Source organism: Giraffa tippelskirchi, chromosome 6 (assembly GCF_054371585.1).
Source record: "Giraffa tippelskirchi isolate mGirTip1 chromosome 6, T2T-mGirTip1v1.2.pri, whole genome shotgun sequence".
NCBI lineage: Eukaryota > Metazoa > Chordata > Mammalia > Artiodactyla > Giraffidae > Giraffa > Giraffa tippelskirchi.
This window is the reverse complement of record NC_137280.1, coordinates 167590915-167617353: the sequence shown is the minus strand read 5'-3', so window position 1 is coordinate 167617353 and position 26439 is coordinate 167590915. Positions and strand designations below refer to the sequence as shown.

At 39.8% G+C, this 26439-nt stretch overlaps 1 protein-coding gene across 3 annotated transcripts in view; it reads right to left on the bottom strand.

Moving 5' to 3' along the window:
* LOC145509640 (uncharacterized) overlaps positions 1-26439 on the bottom strand; it is a 596722-nt gene that overhangs the window by 158187 nt on the left and 412096 nt on the right. For all 3 annotated transcript variants that reach the window (XR_014056257.1, XR_014056259.1, XM_081498860.1), the window contains exon 2: positions 15856-15957. Coding sequence is in view for 1 of the 3 variants with exons in the window: in XM_081498860.1 (XP_081354986.1) it covers positions 15856-15957 (102 nt within the window). In the remaining 2 variants the exon portion in view is untranslated. The remainder of the gene's footprint in view (positions 1-15855; positions 15958-26439) is intronic.

Here is a 26439-nt window from a genome sequence, read left to right as displayed (position 1 = left end):
GAAAAACCAAACAAGACTTTCAGTCTGGAATTCTATCCCAGCGAAAATATCGTTAAAAAATACGCTTTAGAAAACACGACCTGAGAAAATTAGTCATCAGTGGGCATGTTTTGAGAGAAACATTAACCCAAGTTCTTTATGTAGAAAGAAAATGATCTCAGATGGAAACAAGGAAATGGAAGAACACAAGGGAGTAGGAACAGACAGAAAACCATGATTGCACACCGACTGTTCAAAATGGGTGTAACAGTTGTGTGCTGTGTGTGCATAGCCACTCATCACGTCCAACTCTTTGTGACCCCATGGACTGCAGCCCGTCAGGCTCCTCTGTCTATGGAATTTTCCAGGCAAGAGTACTGGAGTGGGTTGCCATTTCCTTCTTCAGGGGATCTTCCCAACTCAGGGATTGAACCCCTCTCTCCTGCATTTACAGGTGAATTCTCTACCATTGCACGACCTGGGAAGTCCCATTTAAAAATGATGTACAATTAAAATGTCATGAGAGGAACAATACAAAAGACAGAGAGAGTAACTATAATTACAGTGTTTAAGACAACAGCATCATGAAAAAAGAGGAAGAAAAAGGTTGGTAAACAGCCTTTGTGGAATTGAATTTGATTTTTTTCCCATGTTAATTACTTGGGTAAACTTGAATAAATGAGCATTTTTCTAGTACAGCATCATAGACATTTGGGTACCAATATTGCAATAACATTATACAAAATGGTTACCATGATTTATGCTTGGTTATGCAGCCAGACGTGTTCCACTAAGATCTTCAAAAAGGAAAAAAGCCTGGAAACAATTTCAGAATAAACCATATATTACGAATGTCACTAATACTGGTGAGAATGCAAAACTAATTGAGTCGCGAAGACATGGTTCTTTCCTTTTACAGCCAATGTAGAAAACTTGGTGATGCTTCACCAGATGAGCATTAAGCCCATTATCGCCTACATTAGAGATCAGACATTTCTTCCTGCCAGCACGTAAGCAAGCACCTGCAAGAGTGTGGCAAAGGGTTTGTGTTATTTATCAGCAGGAGACCCTCTCTTCACACAACAGCTGCCTGACACAGAGCCCAAAATGTGGCTCCCTGGTGCTTTGAAAAAGATGATGTCTCCCCTGAAAGGACAGGCGTACAATAATGGGAGTTTTGGCTGGGAGTTTCTCTGGCTGAATGACAGATCTTCGTGGGTGAAAAATGGACCTACATAACCTGCTTAATATCATAAGCTCAGAAAACAGCGTTTGAAATGCATAGGCTGACAACCCGCCTCGTTCTTAATTCAGTTTCAGTGGAAAACAGGACATTCAAGGAAGCTCTGTTTCTACTGACCAGATTGAGATTTTCCATCCCGCTCTCCTCTCTTTCCTCCCTTTTTCCTTCTGAGGATACATCTTTTTTCCTCTCGGTGATTTATATTGCTACCTGGTATACAGTACTGCTTTACAGAGCTATTTCTTTGTATGTAAAGTTTTGTTTTGACTATCTCAAGATGACAAACTGGCTCTCATGGCATTGAGAGGATTTAACTTAATGTCCAGGAAGAACTGGTCAAGTTGAGGATGAAGTTCATGGATAGGAATTTCAAAATCTAGCTTTTAATTTAGCACATTGAGCTCTTCTTTGAAGAAGCATTAAAGAAGTGTAAAGCTTTATTTATCCTACTAATTTTTGTTCATGATTTCTGATGTCTATTTTAAAAATATGGAGAGGGTAAACTCTATCAAAAGACATAAGATGTAAGCTTATTTTTTTTTTAGAACAAATTTCTCAAATTTTTTAAAATTGGTAGAATTCATAAATGCCGTATATATTAATCTCTAAAGCTTAAATTACATTTATTTTGACTCTAGGGTTGTTAGATGAAATATAGAACACTCAGTTAAATTTTAATTTCTGATAAATAATATTTTTTAGTAAAAATATGTCCAAAATATTATATTTTTATCTATGAAATCTAGCAACTCTCTTCTCTGACATTATTTTTAAAAAATATAATCTGGAAAAAAAATATAATCTGGGTGTAAATGGCTCAAGGACTATTAACTATAACTTAAAAATGAAACGGTTTCGTGTGGTAAAACCTACTTAGTTTGCTTTTGAGACACAAAAAAGGCTGCAGTTATTTGTCTGTCTCAAAAGAAACTTTAAAGCTTTGGTCAGGTCTTTCATTTTGTCTTGATTTTTACTGCTTCAAATCTATATTTTCTTCAGCACTACTAGTAGTTTATGGGGCCATCATAAAGAAAAATAGGCCTGACTGTTTATAGGCAATTTAGTGCAAGATCCAGTTCTTCAACACATATGTATGTATATAGCTGCAAAGTTTAGGGAAACCAGTTTTCATGTTAGCACATAGCTTTTTGTTTCACACATTAATGACAATGTAATTATTTATTAAGAAGATAATGGAGTACACAGATTTTAAAACCAGTGAATCTGAGTTTTAACCCTAACTCTTAACATACTGTAACCGTATAGCTTTGGATGAATTACTTAACCTCTCTATGCTTCGGTTCCTTCGTGTTAAACAGAGGTACTAATGGAACTTGATTTGTAAATTTGTTGTGAGGATTTAATATGTTAATATATACAAGTTCTTAGACCAGAGTTCAACACACAGTCAGTGCTATACAAGTGATTGATTTTTTTTTTTGTTTCTTTTCTATGTGCAGTTAACATGTCAAGTTTTTTTTTTTTTTTTTTTTACAAATCCTACATTTAATCTTCACAACAACTATCTGAAATTAATTTTATTAATATATTTAATAATATTGTATAATTTGACTACTTCATAGAGCCAGGATTCAAGTTCAATGCTTTTAATCAAAAAGATTTCCTGTAATATGTTGATTATACATCCCCACCTCCACACACTATACACATTCTTCTAAGATGAGTGGTTTTTTAGGACACAGGTACTAGTGAGCTAACTAAATCTATATAACAAAGTCCATTTAGTAGGAAATAGTGTTCATTGATTCTGCTGCCTTTTTCTTCCTTCCGTCAAGGCTAGGTTCATGAAATCCTAGGACCACATAACCTACATTTAACTTGTCTCTTTGCTTTTATTAGTTGTATTTATCAAGTATTCACATTTCCAAAGCTGTAACTTTGAAAAGTATGAGAATTCTCTTGATTATGATCCTTAATAGTTCTGCATGTTTGACTGGAGCTTCTTATGGCTATGTGACAATTTACTTTCCCATCCAAGGACGCATACTCACAAGCATGAATGTCCAAACATGCACACACATGTGTATATTAAGCTTGTTCAATTTAATGAGAGCCTGATTACAAATTATCTGATGATATCCTAGATTTTAAGACAACAGCAAAGGAGAATTTTTCTTTCATACGTAGGATGGTGAACTGATGACAAATACAGAGAAAACGCTTGAGGAAATTCAGCGAACAGAAATATCTATTGGGGGGAGTTGCGTATCAGTCAAATGAAAACACAGGAAGTTATTAAAACTGTGCAACCACAGTGAAACCTAGGTTTAAAAGAGCGTTTTGATCAAGGAAACACATTGCAACAACAAGGAGATTTGAAAATAAAACAATTAAAAAACTTGAGTTTCTCAAAATACTGTGAGGAAGACATGTACTCTTTCCTGATATGTATATATATACACACACACATATACACATATATTATATATACATATATATTATATATATATACATATATATATTAATTTTTTGGCTGCACCGCACAGCATGTGGGATCTTAGTTCCCAGACCAGGGATCGAACACTCAGCTCCTGCACTGAAAGTGTGAAGTCTTAACTCTGAACCATCAGGGAAGTCTTTTTCTTGATATTTCTTGGAGAATTATTTCTTCTTATCTCTACTTTATTAACCTATTATAGATGTTTCTATTCTTCTCTCTCCTTAAAATCAGCATGACTCTCTCCTCCTCGCTCTGGGTAAAACTCCCCTCCCAACCTTCTCCTTGGCCCCTTAGGTCTCCTCCTCCTCTCCACCTCCTGCAGCCTCTAGTCTTCTGTCTCTCCACACCCCTCCTCCAGAGTATGCCTCACCATCCATAATCTCCATCATCTCCAGTCCTCTGGGGAAGGACGAGGGGGAGAAGCTGTGCAGACAGAAAGAGGATCCCCTTGGAGAAGCGGAGGAAAGGCCAGGAACATTGAAGAGCTCATTCTTCCTCCCCTCTCCTCTCCTTCACGTCCCTCTTCCCTGTCCTTTGCTGTTACTTTCAAAACACTTGTCATTCACATATAAGGAAAACTATTCCAAGCATTATTGCAGGATGAAGTAAATAGAATTTATATTTACCTAGTCTACAATTTATATCTACCTATTCTATACGACTTTTATTCACCCATTCTTACCCATGTCTATTAATTGATATTTTTGAAACCTTCCGAGTATAAAGTATTTATGACATTGATTCTTTTTCTTAATCTCTCTCTCTCTGTCTGCCCGTCCCTCCCCTCCCATCTCTTTCTTTGTCTCTCTGTTTCTCTGTTACTCTGTTTCTCTCTCTCGCACAAACACACACACACATGCATCCAAACACACATGTACACAGACACACATGCACACACACAGAGTTCTTTGGTTTACATTTGAAGCCAACCCATGTATGCAGTTCATTTTGCATTGTTGATCACGGATAAATGATCTCCCAACCAGTTCTAACCTTTCACTCATAAGAATGCTGTCTAAAGTATAGTGGCAAATTACTAACAGTAACTGAGAGATGTGGCAAGAGGGGCAAATATGTGATTTATAATGGTGTATTTTTTTTACACTTTAATATTAGTGATGCCTTTCAATAAAGATGTACAAAATAATCAAACTTGATATTAAAAAAATTAAGGTTTTAAAGTTGATAATGTGAGAACAAGGAAAGCAAGTGGAGAAATTTCAATGGACAGAGAGGATTATAAAACATTAACAATAATAACTACTGTTTACTGAGCACTGACTTTCTACTAGAAATTGTGAAAATTTTTAAGCATATAATATCTAATTTAATCCTTAGATCAATACTGATAGAGATATTATTCTCCTCATGTGTCTTTTAAAATTTTTATTGGAGTACAGTTGTTGTACAATGTTGTGTTAGTATCTGCTGTACAGCAAAGTGAATCAGCCACACACAGAGGATTGTATGAGTCCCTTTGTCTGGATTTCCTTCTCAGGTCATCACAGATACTGGCTAGAACTCTCTGTGCTATGCAGGAGATTCTCTTTCATTATCTATTTTGTAATAGCAGTGTGTTTATGTCAACCCCAAACTCCCAGTTCATTTATAGACGGAAGATCCAAGGTTCACATGGATTAAGTAACTGCCTATCATCTATCATAGGACTTGTAAATTGCAAAGATGGAATTCAAATCCATATCTACCTGATCTAATGTTGAGCTTTAAACTTTGTAATAAATGTGTATAGACATATGTGTAATATATGTATATGTATTTACATATATGTGAATATACACAGTAATTGCCTCTGTAGGCAGTTTGTGATTTCAGATAGAGGGAAGATGTTTAGAAGGTGGGGACACCTTTCTTAAGGTTATATAGTATGAGGCAGATGGTCATATTATAACATCTATTTCTGCTTTATTGACTATGTCAAAGCCTTTGACAGTGTGGATCACAATAAACTGTGGAAAATTCTGAAAGAGATGGGAATACCAGACCATCTGACCTGTCTCTTGAGAAACCTGTATGCAGGTCAGGAAGCAACAGTTAGAACTGGACATGGAACAACAGACTGGTTCCAAATAGGAAAAGGAGTACATCAAGGCTGTATATTGTCACCCTGCTTATTTAACTTATATGCAGAGTACATCATGAGAAACGCTGGGCTGGAAGAAACACAAGCTGGAATCAAGACTGCCGGGAGAAATATCAATAACCACAGATATGCAGATGACACCACCCTTATGGCAGAAAGTGAAGAAGAACTAAAGAGCCTCTTGATGAAAGTGAAAGAGGAGAGTGAAAAAGTTGGCTTAAAGCTCAACATTCAGAAAACTAAGATCATGGCATCTGGTCCCATCACTTCATGGGAAATAAATGGGGAAACAGTGGAAACAGTGTCAGACTTTATTTTTGGGGGCTCCAAAATCACTGCAGATGGTGATTGCAGCCATGAAATTAAAAGACGCTTACTCCTTGGAAGGAAGGTTATGGCCAACCTAGATAGCATATTTAAAAGCAGAGACGTTACTTTGCCAACAAAAGTCCGTCTAGTCAAGGCTATGGTTTCTCCAGTGGTCATGTATGGATGTGAGAGTTGGATGGTGAAGAAAGCTGAGCGCCGCAGAATTGATGCTTTTGAACTGTGGTGTTGGAGAAGACTCTTGAGAGTCCCTTGGACTGCAAGGAGATCCAATCAATCCGTCCTAAAGAGATCAATCCTGGGTGTTCATTCGAAGGACTGATGTTGAGGCTGAAACTCCAATACTTTGGCCACCTCATGCGAAGGGTTGACTCATTGGAAAAGACCCTAATGCTGGGTAGGATTGGGGGCAGGAGGAGAAGGGGATGACAGAGGATGAGATGGTTGGATGGCATCACCGACTCGATGGACATGGGTTTGGGTAGACTCCGGGAGTTGGTGATGGACAGAGAGGCCTGGCGTGCTGTGATTCATGGGGTCGCAGAGAGTCGGACACGACTGAGCGACTGAACTGAACTGACTGAACTGACATAAGTGCATTTGAAGAACAGAGAACCAAAGAGTGAAAACGGGGCAACTGTATGGTGGATTCTGTCAGGTGCAGTGGTTCATCATTACCTTCCCTGGTGCCTTCTTTCTCAAGTTTCATTTGCTTATTTCCTTTTCATTGATTTATACTTAGTTGAATTTTCTTGCATCAGGATTATTTAGTCTCCTTTTTCTTTTGGCCCCTCTTGACATCTGCCCTCAATGTTGCATGTTCTAATTAACTACTTGAATTGTAATTAAACAGGATATGTGAAGGGAAGTGAATGCTGTTTCACAGGTGGTCTTAGAGAGGGTTTGTGCCGAGCATCACAAAATTTCCAAGCAGTGAGGACTGGTGCCTGTGGTTTATGGGCAGACTTAGAGACTCTCATTCCTGAAAGAACAGAATAAGGAACCAGGATGGTCATGCTTTAACACAAACCTTGTACAATACCATTTGGTACCATGGATAGTATCTGATTTTAGTTAGTCCCGGACGCCTTTTATATGAACATCAAAAAGCTAAACGTGTCCCTAGACTTCTGACATGAGGATTGAACTATAATTCTATATTACACATTCTCTGCAGTTGGTGGAAATCCAGGGGCCAAAACCCCGCATGGGGCATTGTCAGACACAACGGTTTAAGTTTCTAGCTCGGCACACTAGTCAGTGATGGTATTATGGGGTTGCTTAGGGCTCTGACTTCCCATAGATAACAGGAAAGCATCAGCATCACAGCGCCTCACATTTGCTGAGTACCCAGAAGTCATATATGAGGCGCAGTGGGTTTTTACAGAATTTAGACGTGGTCACTAGTCTTTCAAATGTACTGTTTAGTGGGGAGACAGGGCAGACCAGCAGAGAATGGGAGTCCTGAAAATAGGAGTGCTGGAAGTTCCCATTAGTTGGAATCTTGTGATGCGTTTGAGGGCAGGGATAATTTATAGTGTTGCCACAAAATGCACCCTATCTTATCTTGCAGCAGAAGACTCTACTGGAGTCTGGAAAGTATACTAATGATCACACAGAACGTGTCCACTGTTTTCAATAACGCTCCAAAATATTGTGTTGTAAGCATAATGGAACAGCCAGGGTAACAAGTATTGTTTTCTTGTTTTCTCAAATCACAGCTAAAGGCATTGACAGAGAAGTATTAAAACTAACATGTCAGATCTACAATTCTGAGTCTTCCTTTATTTTCTCTCTACAGTATAGGCCAGCTTAGCAGTGACGAAGTGAATGACACAGGGAGAAATGGGAACTCTAGAACAAGGGCTGTCAGACCTCCGTGTGGGCGGCCTCACGTGGGGGCTTCACACACAGCTCTTGGGGCCCACCCCCAGAGTTCCCGACCCTCTAGGCCTAGGGTCAGGGGCCGTAATTCGTGTTCCTAACTTTTGAGCTGGGGTGTTGGAGAAGACTCTTGAGAGTCCCTTGGACTGTAAGGAGATCCAGCCAGTCCATCCTAAAGGAGATCCGTCCTGGGTGTTCACTGGAAGGACTGATGTTGAAGCTGAAACTCCAACACTTTGGTCACCTGATGCGAAGAGCTGACTTGTTGGAAAAGACCCTGATGCTGGGAAGGACTGACGGCAGGAGGAGAAGGGGATGACAGAGGATGAGATGGTTGGATGGCATCACCGACTCAATGGACATGAGTTTGCGTAAACTCTGGGAGTTGGTGATGGACAGGGAGGCCTGGCGTGCTGCAGGCCATGGGGTCACAGAGTCGGACGCGACTGAGTGACTGAGCGACTGAACTGAACTGAACAAGTTCCCAGGTGACGCCCACGCTGCTTCTCTGAGGACTAGCCTTTGGGAACCACAATTTTAAAATACAAGAAGGAATTGAATGGAAACAATGCTTTCCTGCTGAATGTTCTACCTTCTTTTTGAAAAATAGTGAATAAAGAAGAAGGACTAAATGTTCAGTTTACGAAAAGAACTTATCATTCTTTTAAAACAATATTAACGCTGCACAGGAGACTTAGAAGTTCTGGTGGGAAATCCTAGGCCAGAACTATTTCATCTGAAGACAAAATACCACCTGCTGCTTTTGTTTACTTATTCTGAGGAAAGTGTTTCATTGTTTTCTTCCTTTCAACTGATTTTATTCCATGGATATATTTTAAGGAAGGTTATAGACATTATGATATTCTGCCACATAAATACGTCAGCATATGTCTGTAAAAAATAAGAACATTGCCAAGATAATCAAAATTGCATTATTACACCTAAGGAAGTTAACAATAATCATTATTTAATATTTATTCAAATTTCTTAAAATCATTTCTAAAATGCCTTTTTTTGTTGGTTTGTTCATAGCAGAATCTAATCCAGAAAAACAGCTCGTATCGGGGGGTGTGTGTCATTTTAAACCTTTTCAGTTGAGAAGAGCTCTTTGTTTCATGACACTGACTTGACAAAAAGAAAGGGCCATTTGTTCTGTAGAATATTTCTTTTTTTCTTTTTTTTTTTTTGATTTGTCTTGCGTCCTTGTGGAAAGACCTATATAAATCACAGTAAATGTTTTGGTAGGGGTGTATACCAGCTATACTCTTTACCGTATTACATTAGGGGCCACATACTATCCAGCTTCCCATCATTTGCATTGCTTTGACTATGAATGTTAATGCCTTCCCGCTCACCCACTATGATATTACATTTTCTGCCTGCTGTCAGAAAATCACCTATGTGCTGTTACTCTGGTACCTCACAAATGTCAGATCCCTCTGTACATTTACCTTACAGTTTTAATATCACTTGATAATTCTTACCTCCATCAGTAATTTCATTTGTTTAGAAAGTAATCATTTATTTGTTCTGTCACTCCTTCCAAGTATATTATCTGGCATTCTTTTTAAAATTAGAGCTGTTTTTTTTTTTTTTTTACAACTGAGGCTATTTAAGATGCATTTTCTACTGGAAAGCTTTATCTTTCTCATAATTCACAAATTTTCAAAGTGAGTAACTGGTTGTAACTAACGCCTCAAATGTTGACAAGTGAGGTAGCCTAGCTTTCTCTGTGTAAGTATCATGAAGGACACGCTGATGTTCACAGATTAAATGTGGTTCAGTTGCCTACAATTATTCTGAAAATGTACTCGCATGACGGGAGTGAGCTGTCAAGAATCAATGAGCTGAAGACCCAAAGGACAGCTCATTATGACAGGAAACAGGTGACTGCGCTGCCAAGAAAACTCAAGGCTTCAAATTTCCTTATTAGCCTTTTTTGGGTAAAGCATCCAAGGAAGAGGCCCCTAACCAGTGAAACACTGACAAGAGAGAAGACACATTCCATTTGCTTTGAGAGGTATTCATTCCAATGTGGCTTAATAAAGCCAATCCAGGAAATTGTGGCCACTAATTTTTATTATTAATAATAGAAATAGTTTTTTAAAAAGTCAGGGTGGTAAGAAAACTTTCAGAGTATATAATCTTTGCAACGTGAGCCTATTTTGGGAATAGCAATGGTGGAAGAAATGCTGTTCTTTACAGTATTTATAACCATGCTGAGCTTGCAAAGGGAAAAGACTAACATCATTAGATGAATGCAGCAAGGCAGTTAAATGTAAACATAAGGGGAATGATTTAGATGGACGTCTTCAGCATTTTTTTCTATCTCCTGCAGTTTATTTTTTCAAAAAACCAGCAAACAAAAAACCTAGTACTGAAGAATTAGAAAACATTTCCTGTTACCTTGGTTTGAAGTAAAAGTGCTGGATTACGTTGGTAAGATTGCTGGTGATAGTCACAGTCATAGGTTTTAACTGTGTATGTTCAAGTAGTTGAACTTCTAGCAGATGTTTTAGAATCATCTCTCTTGGATGTTGTCACCCCTTCCTTTTGTTCAAGTCTCAGCTAAAGGGACATGAAATCTGTGCTCTGTATGGAGAAAATGACCATGATGGATGGACCATGATGGATTTGTTGATGTGAAAGATAGTCCCATCCCTTCCCTCTCCCTTTGCTGGAGAGCCCGGTGTTATTCCTTGGAAAGCCACATAGAACTCTGAACTGGGAATTTTCAACAGCAAATACCATGCGCTTGGATCATATCTACCCTTCCTAGGACCCCTGTGTCAGGAATTCTCTTGGGTTGACCTTAAACCCAAGTGATGCTGACATCTTTCATCTCTGTCAGTATTCTCATACCCATTTCTAGTTCGGGAATGAGTTACTGGTTTTCCAGAAATTTCCATCCATACATACAGAAATGTATGCAAAAGTAATATCCTGAGAATTTTCCAGGTTGAACTTTCTGGTCACACAAGATTGTCTTTGTGTGGAAAGTTGTCAGTGTGTCAGAGTTGACAAAAAAAATGGTATCTTGTATAAGAATATTAAAGATAACATTATTTCTCATTTCAGAAATGTTTGATGAATATTTACTGTGTATCATGAAGGAATAGCTCTCTTAAACCATTAAACTTGGTATCTACTCTCTACTAATTGTCTGATTCAGAGATTGTGACTCTTCGAAGCAATTAAGTCTATGACTAAAGATGGAAGAATGTTTATTCCTTTGTAGTAGGGTCTTCAATTTGACCTTTATCACAATCAAACAACAAGATACCAAGGATCCAAAACACTTCAAAGTCTCATCCTACTGACAGCTTTAAAGGCTTTCAGAATGTTTGTCTCTTTCATACTTTAATGTTTGTTTAATTATAACAAAGAGCTTATTATAGTGCATAATTTCATAATAATTACCCATTGATTCATATAGCTCCTTGCTAAATTCAGTTCCAGGTATATACCTTATGTTTTTTCATCCAAGGTTCAGATTTGCCTTTGAGATAATTTATCGTTGGTTTAAAGACAAGGGAAAAAGAAAATGAGAGACATTGCACCTTTGTGAATCCTTTGGGTACAATAAACATTGCAATTAAATCAGCAATTCTAAGAACTCTGAAGTTGTTTTAAGAACAATTTTCCTCAGGTCTATAAAAATGCCATCCCTTGTAAAGCTTCCGAAATCAACTAGTTGTATCTTACAGCCAATGAGGTCTTTCATTGGAGGTTTTGATGTGTGAGTTATATTGACTTCAAAAGGAAACTTTTGAAGTGTGGAATGAAATATAATTTTAAGAATTTTAATTCTGTTTCAGTTCAGATCCAGAGGCAACTGTACTTCGTATTCTCTGCATTGGCAAAAGTCTTTGAGTTTAGGTAGCCATGACTGTTAAAAATGAGAAAGTTTGAGAGTTGGAGTTGTAAAGAGTTTCTTGGACACAGGTTGTATTTTCTTGTTGCTCCATTAACAAAGGGAAAAGTTTTAATATTTTCTAACCCTTGGATAAAAACCAATATATTGTAAATAAAAGCATCATTTTATTATATTTGTACAGAAAATTTGAGGTCACTTGCAAGGTCCTAGATATGGGGAGGCAGGGGGCGGGATTAGTCATCAAATCTTTCAGACACTTCCATAGATTTTTAAGTGTCTCCTATAAAGGTCTGCTCACCCGCTGCAGAGACAGGAAAATGCATTGATGTCTGCCATAAAGGCAGGCTTGCTGTCCCAGATGCCTTGCTTATGACTCTCCCAAAAGACTCACTCTGGATCCTGACTTTCCCCATTTCTTAGGACCTGGACCATAACAAGATATTTATTCTTTTATTCTCCAACCTTTAGTCTGATACTAGGAGAAGATGCTGTGTCCCTTATATAGAAACAGACGGTGCCATGTCCTAGATTTGCTGGAATATAGCTCAGGGCATCCTGCTGGGGAAGATTTTATGGCCTCAGTCAGACCATGGGTCCAGCTCAGGATGGAACATGCCTGCGAATCACAGAATTCCAGGCGGGGGAGATTCTTTTGTGTTTAGGAATTTACCACCTCCTCCTCCCCCGTGTTACTTTCCCTGGTTTGTGCAGTCTGTTTGAGTTCACATAGCTCTGTTATATTTTTGAAACCACTGTGAGAAAATCTCTGTAGTGTCCCCCCATTCCCATTTCTCCTAATTGGAGAATAAGATGATTTTGAATATGAATTTTGGCTCTGATAGTTTGTGTCCCCATACTGCTGAAGTCTTAGTCTCTTTATGCCAGGTTGAATCAGTAAGACCCCATGGTGTTAATGAAATGGAGCAGGACCCTATCGGGCTCCTGGTCATGGAGACTTCTGTGTCCCTTTGTTCTTATAGGGGACAGACTCTAGATTCTATGAACTTCCCGGAATTCCAAAGGGCAAATTCAATCAGCGGAACAGTTGCTAATCCAGGAAGGAGGAGATGCAGACTCAAGGGAGGAACAGCCAAGAAATAGTAGTTCAGCCTTGCGGCAAGGTCCTCAAGGGATACACTTAACAATGTCTTTAAGCCCTTTATAAAACTAAGACCCAGCAAATGGACAGCAGTCATCATACCAGAGAACAGCACATGAGGCTAGGCTAAAGGCTCCAGAGAAACTCATCAAGCAGATGACCTGAGACAAGTTTAAAGTCCCTGCACTTATCCTAACCTTATCAGCAAAGCGAAAGTCGCTCAGTCGTGTCCAACTCTTTGTGACCCCATGGACTATACAGTCCATGGAATTCTCCAGGCCAGAATGCTGGAGTGGGTAGCTGTTCCCTTCTCCAGGATATTTTCCCAACCGAGGAAACCTACCCTTGAATCATTGTCATAAAGCTCCTCACCAAACTCTCCTGGGTTGGGACACATAGTTTTCAAGAGCATGAGCCTGTTATGTCCCTTTTGCCTGGCAAAGCAATGAAAGTATTCTTTTCTACTTCACCCAAAACTTGGTCTCCAAGATTCGATTTCAACATCATTGAGACATAGTCATGTATTCAACAGACATTTATGGAATGCCTAGTAAGTACGCTGGGCTTCCTGAGTGGTTCAGCTGGTAAAGAATCTGCCTGCAATGCAGCAGACCTGGATTCGACCCCTGGGTTGGGAAGATCCCCTGGAGAAGGGAAAGGCTACCCACTCCAGTATTCTGGTCTGGAGAATTCTGTGAACTGTAGAGTCCAAGGGGTCGCAAAGAGCTGGACACAACTGAGCGACTTTCACTTTCATTTTAGTAAGTACCAGACATTTTAGGTGCCAATGAGACAGAAGCAAACAGAAATTTAAAAAAATTCCCTGCTTTCAAGGAACTTATATTGTTCTGGGGAAGGAGAAGATATCTGAAAACCAAAAAAAAAAAAAAAAAAAAAAGTATGCATGTCTGTTAGAGAGCCCCTGGAGGCTCAGACAGTAAAGAGTCTGCCTGCAATGAGGGAGACCTGGGTTCGATCCCTGTGTTGGGAAGATGCCCTGGAGAAGGAAAGGCAACCCACTCCAGTATTCTTGCCTGGAGAATCCCATGGACATGGGATCGCAGAGTCGGACACAACTGAGCGACTTCACTAAGCTAATGTCTGTTAGATGGTAACAAGTGCTATGGAAGAAAAAATAAAGTTCAGTAGTTCAGTTCAGTTCAGTTACTCAATCATGTCTGACCCTTTGCGACCCCATGGACTGCAGCATGCCAGGCCTCCCTGTCCATCACCAACTCCAGGAGTTTACTCAAACTCATGTCCATTGAGTTGGTGATGCCATCCAACAATCTCATCCTCTGTCGTCCCCTTCTCCTCCCGTCTTCAGTCTTTCCCAGCATCAGGGTCTTTTCCAGTGAGTCAGTTCTTCGCATCAGGTGGCCAAAGTATTGGAGTTTCAGCATCAGTTCTTCCAAAGAATATTCAGGACTGATTTCCTTTAGAATGAACTGGCTGGATCTCCTTGCTGTCCAAGGGACTCTCAAGAGTCTTCTCCAACACCACAGTTCAAAAGCATCAATTCTTCAGTGCTCAGCTTTCTTTATAGTCCAACTCACACATCCATACATGACTACTGGAGAAACCATAGCTTTGACTAGAAGGACATTTGTTGGTAAGGTAATGTTTCTGCTTTTTAATATGCTGTCTAGGTTGGTCATAGCTTTTCTTCCAAGGAACAAGGGTCTCTTAATTTCATGGCTGTAGTCACCATCTGCAGTGATTTTGGAGCCCCCAAAGATAAAATCTCTCATTGTTTCCATTGTTTCCCCATCTATTTGCATTGAAGTGATGGGACCAGATGCCATGATCTTAGTTTTCTGAATATTGAGTTTTAAGCCAACTTTTTCACTCTCCTCTTTCACTCTCATCAAGAGGCTCTTTAGTTCTTCTTCGCTTTCTGCCATAAGGGTGGTGTCATCTGGGTATCTGAGGTTATTGATAAAAGTTTAGTAGGCAAGTTTCAGTTTAAAATCCAGTGGTCAGGAAAGCCTTGTTGAGATGGTGACTTTGAGTAATGACCTGAAGGAGGTAGATGTGAGCTGAGCTGAGCACACGTTTCAGGAAAGAGAATGCCACGTAGATGGTGCAGCGGGTGCAAAAGCCATGGATTTGAAGAATGGCAAAGAGGTGGGAAACAGCAACCAGACTGGTGGGGTCCTGTACAGGCAACTGTAATGATAACCTTGGCTTTCATCCACATTGAGCTTGGATACTTATGAACAGAGAAGTGATACACTCGAACTTAGCGTTTCTAGGAGAACTCTGGCCGCAAAGTCACACGGAGGCCAGCAGGGACCATGGGCAGAGCCTGGGAAAGCAGTTAGGAGGAAGCTACCAGTAATAATTCAGGTGGGATGTGTGTGTGCTGGAGGGTAAGAGGTTAGAGCAGGCCAGAAACATCAGAGGTGATGAGAACTATTTCAATTCTTAATACATTTTGAAAACAGAAGATTCGATTATGTCCGCGAAGGGATTAGACGTGGGATGTGAGAGAAAAAGAGGACTCAAAGGAGACTTCAAGGGTTTTGTCCCGAACAGTTGGAAGGGCGGAACCATGGCTTACTGAGGTAAGAAAGACTTGGATCAAAATCCCCGTCCGTTACTCAGAGTGTGACTTTGGATATGCAACTTAAAAACTCTGCGCCCCCAGCAACCCCCACCCCCACCCCCAGCCTTGGTTCCACTAATAAAGTGGAATAATCTTATCTACTTAGAGGTTGATGTAAGAATTAGAGATAATGTATTAAAGCTTTTGCATCGTGCCTGATACTGGTGGGTACTCCATAATAACTGGAACACTTACTTATCATTGTTCCTTGGGAACAAAAGTACAAGTCTGGGTTTCCCCCCATGATAGGCCTTCAGATATTTGCAGATTACTCACATGTTTCTCCAGTCTTCTCAGAATGAATTCCATTGTTTCTTCTGGTGGGAGCTGGCTGGATTCTTTGACTTTCCTCAGCACACGCAGGTTTGAACCACTCTCCTGGTTTATAAAAGGAATGAGAAAGGTTTAGAAAAGGACTTTATACATCTTGCAATAATGAGCTAAATGATCAGAAACCCACTTGTGAGAAATCTGTATTCCCCCTTCCCTCTCCCATACAACAACTGTGAGTGGAAAAGCTTTATTTTGTAGGCAGTTTATACAAACATGAGTCAGAATAATGGGAGTCATTATTTACATGTCTTTTCTTTTTGTCAGTAAACCTTCATTTTATCCCAGGGCAGTAATGCAATTTTAGTGCAACCAAACGTTAACACCTCCAAGTTATAAAATCCATTCCATCCAGCCACAGTTACAATAACCCACAGTTCTGAGCCTGTCCAGCAGGCTGGTTACATAGGCAAAAGGTTCTAGAAAGGATGCAAACGTCAGATGAACTCTATCTGACTAGGAACCACGTGTCAAAATCATATGCCTTGAGACTTCTCTGGCAGTCCAGTGATTAAGACTCCAAGCTTCCATTAGAGGGGGCACAGTTTCGATATCTGATCAGTGAACTAAGATTCCGCATGCCATGAGGAGTGGCTAAAAAAAAGGTTATATGGTTGGAGCAATAGCCTCAATATGAAACAAAAGGTAGGAGAACATATAAAATCAGATTATGTCCTGGGTCCTCACTGTTTTTTTTTTTAAGTAAAACTTATAGGCCTGGGCTAGTTTCTTAAATTCTGTCTCGCATTAATACTTTGTCTTCTATTTCTTTCCTTTCGGTGCCATCTCAAAAACACAGTAAAAATAAATGTTAACATTCCACCTGTTGTGGTGGAGTTGATAGCCTTCTGAAACTTTTCATGGATAATCAAGCCTCATGGGTTATACTGTAGTCAGCACACAGGCAGGGGCCAGATCTTAACCTCTGTTGGCAAGGCAAAGCAAGGAATTTGAACCAACATGTGAAGGAGACAACTAGAGACTCTTTGACACAAATTGGATTCTCACAGTCAGCTATAACGTCAATGTTCCTTATCTAGAAAAAATTACTTTTATTAATTTATCTAAAGAAATAAAACCTGACGATGCTTCTAAATTACTTAGCACAATGCCTGGAATATAGTACACATCCAACAGGTGCTGTTTGTAATAGTAATAATGGTAGTATCTTAATTTTTTATGTGTCTTTCTGATGCAGTGCTAGTCTATATTCATTGAGACTGGTCAGTCTATTAGGCATCTCAAAATGCACAGCAACGCTGACTTAACTTGTTAATAAACTGGAGCTTCACACCTGCTCCCAGCAGTCCCTCAGAGGCCCTGTGAAGTAGAAACACAGCTGAAATGGTCCAGGGATTGCTGGCTGATTTTCAAGTCCTCACCATTCATGTTGGTCACACATATATTCACACTCCCAAATGAAACATGTCTTTGTGCAAAAGCAAAGAAGGCGAGTGAGTCTGGCAGCTTGACTCACAGATGCTTTTATGCTTTTCACCTCTTCCCCACGCTAATTTTTATTTAAATCCATAAAAGCATACATTCGTGACTCTCCTAAACATTAGTAGTGGAATGGTGGAGTGTGGAACCAGCAATCTCCAGTGAGTCTGGGGTGGCTTGGTAGTATAGGTTTAGTTTGAAGCCTGGGAGCAGCCATGTGCGTACATCAACCTGTGTCTACTCTGGGCATGCACCCTGGTGACTGCTGGCTCACAGGCTTTCTCTTAGTGCTGCTGTGTGATGGGGTGAATTAAGATTTATGTTTGTCACTATGAATTTTTTCTCAGTGCAAACAGAGAGAAGAGGCTATTTTATAGCCTAGACACAAGCCCTTAAAGTTATATTCTAAAAGACTTTAGAAGAATCTGCAGTAATATTCTAAAGTAACTCCTGGAAATTGAAAGAATATTAATCATTCTAACTATCGTTGACTTTTTCTTGTATGTTTTGTTATTGTATGTGAATATAGAAATGCATATAAATATATATGTATTAATTATATATATATATGTAACCTTTGTTCCCCAGGAAGTGGCTAAAACTCTTCTTTAATTTTCATTTTATTTTCTTGTTGTGATGGCTACAGGCCTCTGTTTTCCCTTTAGAATGTAAGATTCACAAAGAAGGAATTTTTCCATTCATTCTCTGCTATGTCTCCCAGTGCCTATAAGAAAAAACAGAAAAAGATAGTGCTAAGTCGAGTCCGACTCTTGTGATACTATGAACTATAGCCTGCCAGGCTCCTTTGTCCATGGGATTCTCCAGGCAAGAATACTGGAGTGGATTGCCATTTCCTTTTCTGGGGGAACTTCCTGACCCAGGAATTGAACCCAGGTCTCCCTCATTGCAGGCATATGCTTTACTGACTGAGCATAAGAGCATCTATTAAATACTATACTGAGTATAGAAAAAAACTTAAATATTAAACACTCATCCAGCAGAAAGTAAAGAAGAACTAATTTCAAAGGACAATATAGACAAGTGTACAGTGTTCTTAAATTTGAAAGTGCATTACAAAAAAACCTGGGAATTTATCAAAAACTCATATTCGTAGTAGAAGCTCAGAGGTTTCAGTTCAATCTGGGGTAGAGTCCAGGACTTGATCAAGCAAGCTTTTCTCCTTCCCCACACCACCTTCCTACAAATGATTATAAGATAGGTGGTGACTTGAATCACATTTTGAGAAATACTGCCTTAGAGTCTGCTTTATATTTACACAGACTGAATAACTAATACTCTAGAGTTAGTGGCTTAGTTCTCTCCCCATTCCACATGGCATTAACTTTCCTTACCCAAAGTACATTAATGCTTCCTAAATTCCTTTTAGCCTTTGCTCACCTCTTTATCCCTTAGATTAGAACCACAAAGGTTTGGCCACCAATCAAAAAGTGTCTTCCCATCTATTGACAGAAGATTAAGGTGCATTGAAGCTGATTGACATCAGGAAATGAGACCAAGACACAATGTGGTTGCCTGGGTTTGCTAGAGAAAGAGAACAAGTGAATCTGCCTGGAAACAGCAAAGAGAGAGGAAATGAGATTTGAATTAAGAACAGAAGGGGACAGGAATTGGTGGAAACAGACCTGGACCGGGTGCTTATGACAGGCACTCAAGAGTGTCCAGTGACAGAAACAACCAAAGGGGAAGCTACCAGCTTAGGTGTTTCTATCAATGCCAAAACCGAAGCTGTGCCTTGAATATAGGGCGTTGTGTCTGAGATTCAGCCAGAAAGGCTTTGGTTTCCCCGTGGAATTGGGAATAAGGCAAATAGCTGGGTTAGCTTAAGTATGAAACAGGTTGGAACTAAAAAACAGGCTTGTGCAATGCAATTTGCCAAGTTGGACCCTATGCCTAAGTTTGGTAGTTGTAAGTGATCAGCCTGTGGGCTCTTTAGGCTCTGAAACCTTACTCTCTAGAAGAAAACTGTTTTTATCTTTATTTATTTGCTCTTATTTTAAAATAAAATAAAAATGTGTTGGGTTGACACAGAAGGTGAGGACCGGGAGCATGGAGGCAGCACTGCTGAAGGCAAGCTCGTGGCTGAAAGGTTGCCTTATAAAGAGAAAACGTTAATCTCCTTTGACCTTGGCAATGAAACTGGCAAGTGGCAAACAGAAATTTTGTATGTGCACCTTTGGTGCTTTAGCACACAGCTCTCAAGCAGAGCCAATTGAGAAGCTTCATGGATGACTGGAGACTTCAGGACACCCTCGCCTAGAGCAGCAGGTGGTTATACAAGGTCATTTTTTGAAATGCACTTCTATCTTCTGCTCATTCCGTTCACAACTTAAATAGTACAGATGGTTACACTAACTAGTTGTGTGAAAACTTGTTTAAGAAATTTAATATCTCTGCATACACTTCCCCCCCCCTTTTTTTTTCATTTTAGAGAAAAGCACATTGCCTTTACAATGGGCAGAAAGTAACACCTATTCCAAAATTGCAAGGATATGTTCTAGCTTGAGAATGTCCAGATCCTAAAAATAGAGTAAAGACACTTATTACAAAACATTTATTATATAGTATATAAGACATGGTGGCTAAGTGTTCTTACCCTATAGGGCTTATAGTCAAGTAAAAATAAGAAAAATCTCAAATTTTATTATGGCACTAATCTAGAACCAAGAATTAAATTTGTTTTGTGTAACATTTTAATGAAAAAAAAAAAGAGAGAAAATCTACTGGACTAGATTACCGAATAAGGGACTGGCAAAACATATGGAATGAATGAGAATGTTTCCACTGGACGCATGTATGGGAAAGCAAGTGTTGGGAGTAAGAGGTCAAACAAATACAAAACAAGGCCCCAAACAAGCGCACATCTGTGCAGCTTGAGCGTTGAGAACAACCTAGTGGGAGTTACATACTTTCAGCTCCTTGCTTTACAGTTCATCTCTTCATTTATTGTACAAATGATTAGTGCTTTCTGCTTGGCACTCTGCTAATGGGAAAAGGAAGATAAATTAGACAGGGTTCCGCTTTCAAGGAGCTCAAAGATAGAAAGCAGTGTGTGTGTGCTGTCTCTTCAGTCGGGCCGATTCTTTGCAACCCTCTGGACTGCAGCCCGCCAGGCTCCTCTGTCGATGGGATTCTCCAGGAAAGAATACTGGAGTGGGGTTGCCATGCCCTCCTCCAGGGGATCTTCCTTCCCATCCCAGAGATCGAACCAGTGTCTCCCGCGTCTCCTGCATTGCAGGCGGATTCTTTATCCAGTGAGCCACCTAGAAAGCAGTATTGTAAGGTAAGGTAAAAGCTTGAGGGGCTTTACAGAGCTTCGGGTGAGTATGACAGCTCATAGAGGGAGGCTACGGAAGTCTGGATGGCTCCAGGGAAAAGGTAGTGGAATTAAACTGGACCTGAGGACAGATGCAAGTAGATAGCCAGAGTTTGGAGAGCTGGCATATGTTCTAGATGGAGAGATTCTAGTAGGATGTAAGACAACGTAACAGAAAATAGGTCATATTCGGGGCTAATCAATGAGCAATCTGGTTTGTGTGGACTAAATGGATTTAAGAAAAAAGCACACTTGCAAAATTGAAGAAATAGTTAAAGAAATAAAATGAGTGTTGAACAACATTTGATTATGTACTTAGTCTAGAGACTTGATGAGCAGGAGAACCAGGGTAAGAAACACTCTGAAGAGGATTTTGTAAAATGATTGCCAAGTTTTTCTCTGTAGAGTTGCAGTTGCAAACTCGACTGTCTAGGACAGTCTGGTAAGGAATGCTGATGAGTGAACTGAGCCACGGGTAAGAAAAATAGCAACTCAAGGGAGATGATCAATGCCAGCAGACTCTTGGTCTGCATGTCAGGAGGTGATAGGGACTGGGCTTAAAGTTGGCCAAATGGACAAAACATATTACTTTTGAAAAGGGCAGCTGCTACTCAGCTCCAGACACTTGTTGCCTTGTGGAAACTGAGGCCCAGTAGGGCCAAATATTCAAGAGAAATTGGAAGCTCATATTTTATGTTGGAAATGAATTCAAATTAAAACAAAAACAAAAACCCAGTGGACCTCAGCATTGTATGGGCCAAAAAAAATAGGTCTGCAGGCAGTTTGAGACCTCTGATGATTGCCTAGGAGTCCTTAAAATAGAAGGAATATGGAAAAGCCTTCCATTTGAAAAGACATCAAAGCATCAAACTGCTAGGAATATCAGGAATAGCAAAGAGACATGTGGAAAACCCACAGCTTGTTTGATTATTTATTCAATGCCTGTCTCAGTAGACTGTAAACACCCTGAGAGTGGATAGCCTCCTTGCTTTTCTTCTCAACACCCAGCACAGTGCCTAACATAATATGGGCATGACATAAATATTTATTGAATGGACATTACTCTGAGAAATGTATTCTTAAGGCTAATGAGAAGTGCTGCATTCTATTTTTTTTTCTTTACTTTAGATGAGGAAGGAGTATAGTGATGTCTGAATAATTAATGACTTGTAATTTTACCATATCAATATGCTATTTAACACATAACCTTTTTATTTTCAGCTGAATCTGTTCATATACTTTATCACAAAACCCTTACAGTCTTTGTGAAATCCATGAAATAACTGTGATCCTGATGTTCCTCTAGGCTTCAATGATTTCCCATTACCTACTGAAGAAAGTCTAAACTCAACATGATCCAAAGATACTTATATGATCTGGCTTTTGAATGTCTCTTAGATTCATCTTTTCTATTTCCCAGTCTTGGGATAAGTGAGTAGGTAGGTGAGTGGTTCTTGGTTGTTGAGAGCTGTTTCAGAGAAGAATTTTTAGGGGGCATCCATTCATATCTGATAGTGATAAAAAAAGACAATAAACACCAATACACAGGATATATTACCAGTTGCCAAAAGAATCAAGTGAAATTGCGCAAAGGTTTACGATAGGTTTAAGGAACCACTAGCATTCTAAACTTGACTGGGCTTAGTCTCCCTTTATAGGTATTGGACCTAGTAAATAAGGACACACATCACTTTTAAAAGGTTTCATAATATTCAAACTTTGTGTGAACACTTTTTTTTTTCTAGTTTTCTGGTTAAATATTCTACTATGTTTGTGAATGCTACAGGCATTATGTAGGCAATATTCACATAATGAGGAGAATGGCTGTAAACTGTAAAAGTATCATTTATTTTCTAGATATTCTTTACCCATTGTATTCTATGTCTTAAAGTAGTATTTCTGAAAATACAGATTAAGGAACACTTATATTAGAATAACCTAGAATGTTTGTTGAAAGCAGACTTCCAGAACATTCCATAGGTATGCCCCTCTTGGGAGGGGCTCAGGCCACTGAAGTTTTACAAAGTTTCTTAAGAGATCTTGATGCAGATGAAATTTCAACACAACTCTTTGAGGGTAGGTGGTAAACTGAGAGTGCCATCGCTTATTATAATATGTGGTCCCTTCTCTTCCTTTCTCTGTCATAGTGTGGAGTCAGCTCCACAAAAATGCTGCCCCCTGTAAGTTTGGCTGGGGAGATTCTGTGCAAACACCTGCATACCAGATGGGCACGATTGTAGACCTCCTCCTGCGGATCCAGCTTCCATTCATGTCATGCACCACTTGCTTAATTCAGAGTGAATGGGAAGGATGATGGGCATTTCACACAGAAGTCTTCAGCACATCAGAGTCATTTTTCTTTTTTCGTTTCTTTTCTTTTTTTTTTTCTTCTCTATTTACCATGATTTATAGTCTTTTTCTTTTTCCTGATCAAGAATTTCAGGGATTGAATACCCCAAAGTAAACAACTGAAGGCTGAAGGCATTGCTTAGTGAAAACAAGTGACTTAATGCAGAAAGCCTCAAGAAGGTGATGTTGCTCTTTTTAGGGATAGACTTGCTTTTTTAAAATAGATCCAGTTTTCTATTAAAGCCACCTAACAGTTTAAGGTTTATCAATTAGTGAGTATAAAAGTATGTATAGCGGTGGTCTATGCGCTAAGTCGTGTCTGACTCTTGCGACCACATGGACTGTAGCCCTCCAGGCTCCTCTGTCCATAGGATTCTCCAGGCAAGAATACTGGAGTGGGTTGTCATTTCCTTCTCCAGAGGATATTCCCGACCCAGGAATCGAACCGGGGTCTTCTGCACTGCAGGCAGATTCTTTACTGACTGAGCTATGAGGGAAGCCCAAAAGCATGTATAGCTGTACTAAAATAGGATCTGAAGATAAAAGAATTATAATTTATTTCTTTTTCTAATGCAAGTGACCTAAGTATCAAATAGACGGTTAATCTCAATCACCACAATGAGATACCAGGATAAGATCGTATACTAACCTTTTAACGAGGCAAGTATAGCATTTATCTAGTTTTCTTTACTTTCTCTCTCTTTCTTTTTTCCACCTGTACTTTTCCCTCTTACATTGTTTTTCCCACTGCTAGATCTAGAGGGGAGGATACTGCATTGCAAGATAGAAGGAAATAGTAACAGTCTATTGTTGGACTCCTGGGGAGCGAGGAAACACTATTAGAAATGGTTTAGATGGGAGTCATAGATCATGAGAAGGGGAACTGGGTTATGATCTTTAGCTCTAAAGAAAACCCTGCCTACTGTTCGAATTTAGAGGGAAAATAAGAAGTTTCCACAAGACTTTTTAAAAAGGCCACCATGAAACACTGACAATTAGAATAAATGATTACAGCAGCACCTACCCACCCACCCACCCGCCCACACCCACACTCATATGCACACACACAAATACACACACACATATTGGGGGGGCAGGGGGGGGAGGGAGTTTTTCTTTTACCATTCAAGGCTCTCAGCTAAATACTTTGATTGCATTAGCTCACTGAACTTCATAAAGCCCTACAAGGCAGAATGCCCCCTATTTCATAGATGAGTAAAGGTGGGGTTTATAGAGGCTAATTAATTGCCCAAGGTTACAAAGTGGCAGAGCCAGAATGTGAATTCAGGTGGTTTGTCTCTAGGCCTCAGACTCTTCACCACTCCCTGTAACTGCTGGAAGGGTGGTGCGGAGAAACAACGGTTGTTAGGGATCAGTGAATTCTGGGAATGTCCTAAAAAGAAAACAGTTAAACTGCTAATCTGGATTGGCCAAATCTGGATTGAAGAAAGAAAAGAAAAATCTCCAGTATACCATCACATCGTTGACTCTGCCCTTTTCTGAAATGTGTGCAGCTGGGAAAAAGCAAAAACAGTCAAATTATTTGAATGATATCTGTGCTGGTTTTGTGGAAGGCTGTTGCTTTCAAATTAAACCGGTAGAAAAATATGCAGAATAAAGCTGAGTAAATCTGAAAGATATCCACCAAGTCTGTCTATAGTTAAAACTCAGTGGAATACAGTTGCAGTTCATTTCCTCTCCTTGCTAAGCAGGGATTGAAATGCTGAGCATCTGCCAGTCAGTTGGAAAATGCCTCTTAAAGAGGCAGAGGCTGCCCCTGACCTCTTGTTCTCCCCCAGTGGACTGCTGTTAAGTCTTCATTGTTATGTGCAGAGTTCAGTTCCAGCAACATCACCCTCTGTGGTGAGTTCACATGGGTTTGCAAAGGAACAGTCATACTGTGAGCAGTTAGCCATTCCACAACGCTATGCTGCCTAAGCTGACTTTGCAGTATTCACAATAGACCCAGCTACAGAACCCCAGCAGGAATTTCCTGTTTGGGATCCTCTCATTCTTGCCACAGCAAAACCTCTGTCCTATGCATGTCAGGTATGGTGGAATTAAGTAATATCAGACTGCCACATTGTTTAAAGTTCCCATCAAAGGACTTTTATCCTCCCAGCACATATTGTGGAATATACATCTGCTCATAGCTGATACATGTGGTTTGGTCTGGTTCGTCAGCTAGAGATGGGATTATCTTTTGGGAATATGCTTTAACAATAAGCTTGCGCATGAGAAATATATACCTTTTTAAATTTTTTCCCCAGGTTTTTGTCCACTGCCTCTTTCCCCAACACTTTCTTTACCTTTCCCCCTTTCTTTTTCTATTCCCTGCATTTCCTTCTCTTATCAGAATTTTGGAACAACAACAAAAATATCTATGGCACCCCACAGCAATACAGGGTTTAGACTCTGCAAAAAACGTTAAGAGAGGTTTCATTAGTTTAGTCAGCAATGTTGTGACTGCTAGGTTCATCCATGTCAGGAAACTTTCAATAAAATAAATAGAATCATTTCTGTGTCACAGGATGCCATGAGGCATAAATGAAGTTGCGCATGGGAAAGCATAAAGCTCAAGGCTTACAGGGGTGTTCAAGAGACATTAATTCCCCAGTTGACCCCACCCTTTTCTCTTTTTTGTGTCTTAAAACTCCTGAAGGAAATATTTTGATTTGATACTTTATAAAGATAACAAACAAGACATTTTATTGTTTGAATGGTATTGAAAAAATTATTAGATTTATCAGAGTTGGCAAACATAAATGTACACAGCCGTTTGTGTCGGTCGCTCAGTCATGCCTGACTCTTTGAGACCCCGTGGACTGTAGCCTCTCTCCATGGAATTCTCCAGGCAAGAAACCTGAAGTGGGTAGTCATTCCCTTCTCCAGGGAATCTTCCAGACCCAGGAATTGAGCCCAGGCCTTCCATACTGCAGGCAGATTCTTTACCGTCTGAGCCACCAGGGAAGCCCCATATAACAGCTTGTATATATATATGCTCAGTCTCTCAGTTGCACCCGACTCTTGGTGACCCCATGGACTGTAGCCCACCAGGCTCCTCTGTCCATGGAATTTTCCAGGCGAGAATACTGGAGTGGGTTGCTATTTCCTCCTCCAGGGAATCTTCCCCACCCAGGGATCAACACTGCATCTTTTGTGTCTCCTGAATTGGTAAGCCAATTCTTCACTACTAGCATCACCTGGGAAGCCATGTATAGCAGCTTACATATAAAAATTTATAATTGCAGTGTAATGCTGTGTTAACAGGCATACCTCCTTATCAGAGCTTTAGCGACCCTCAGGGCTGGCTACAGCAGGAATAGCAGATAGGTTTTGCATGGTGTTTGACCAGAGAACTCACTGGGGAGTAATTTTCTCTGCTTAGAAAAAGTCTCCAGAACATA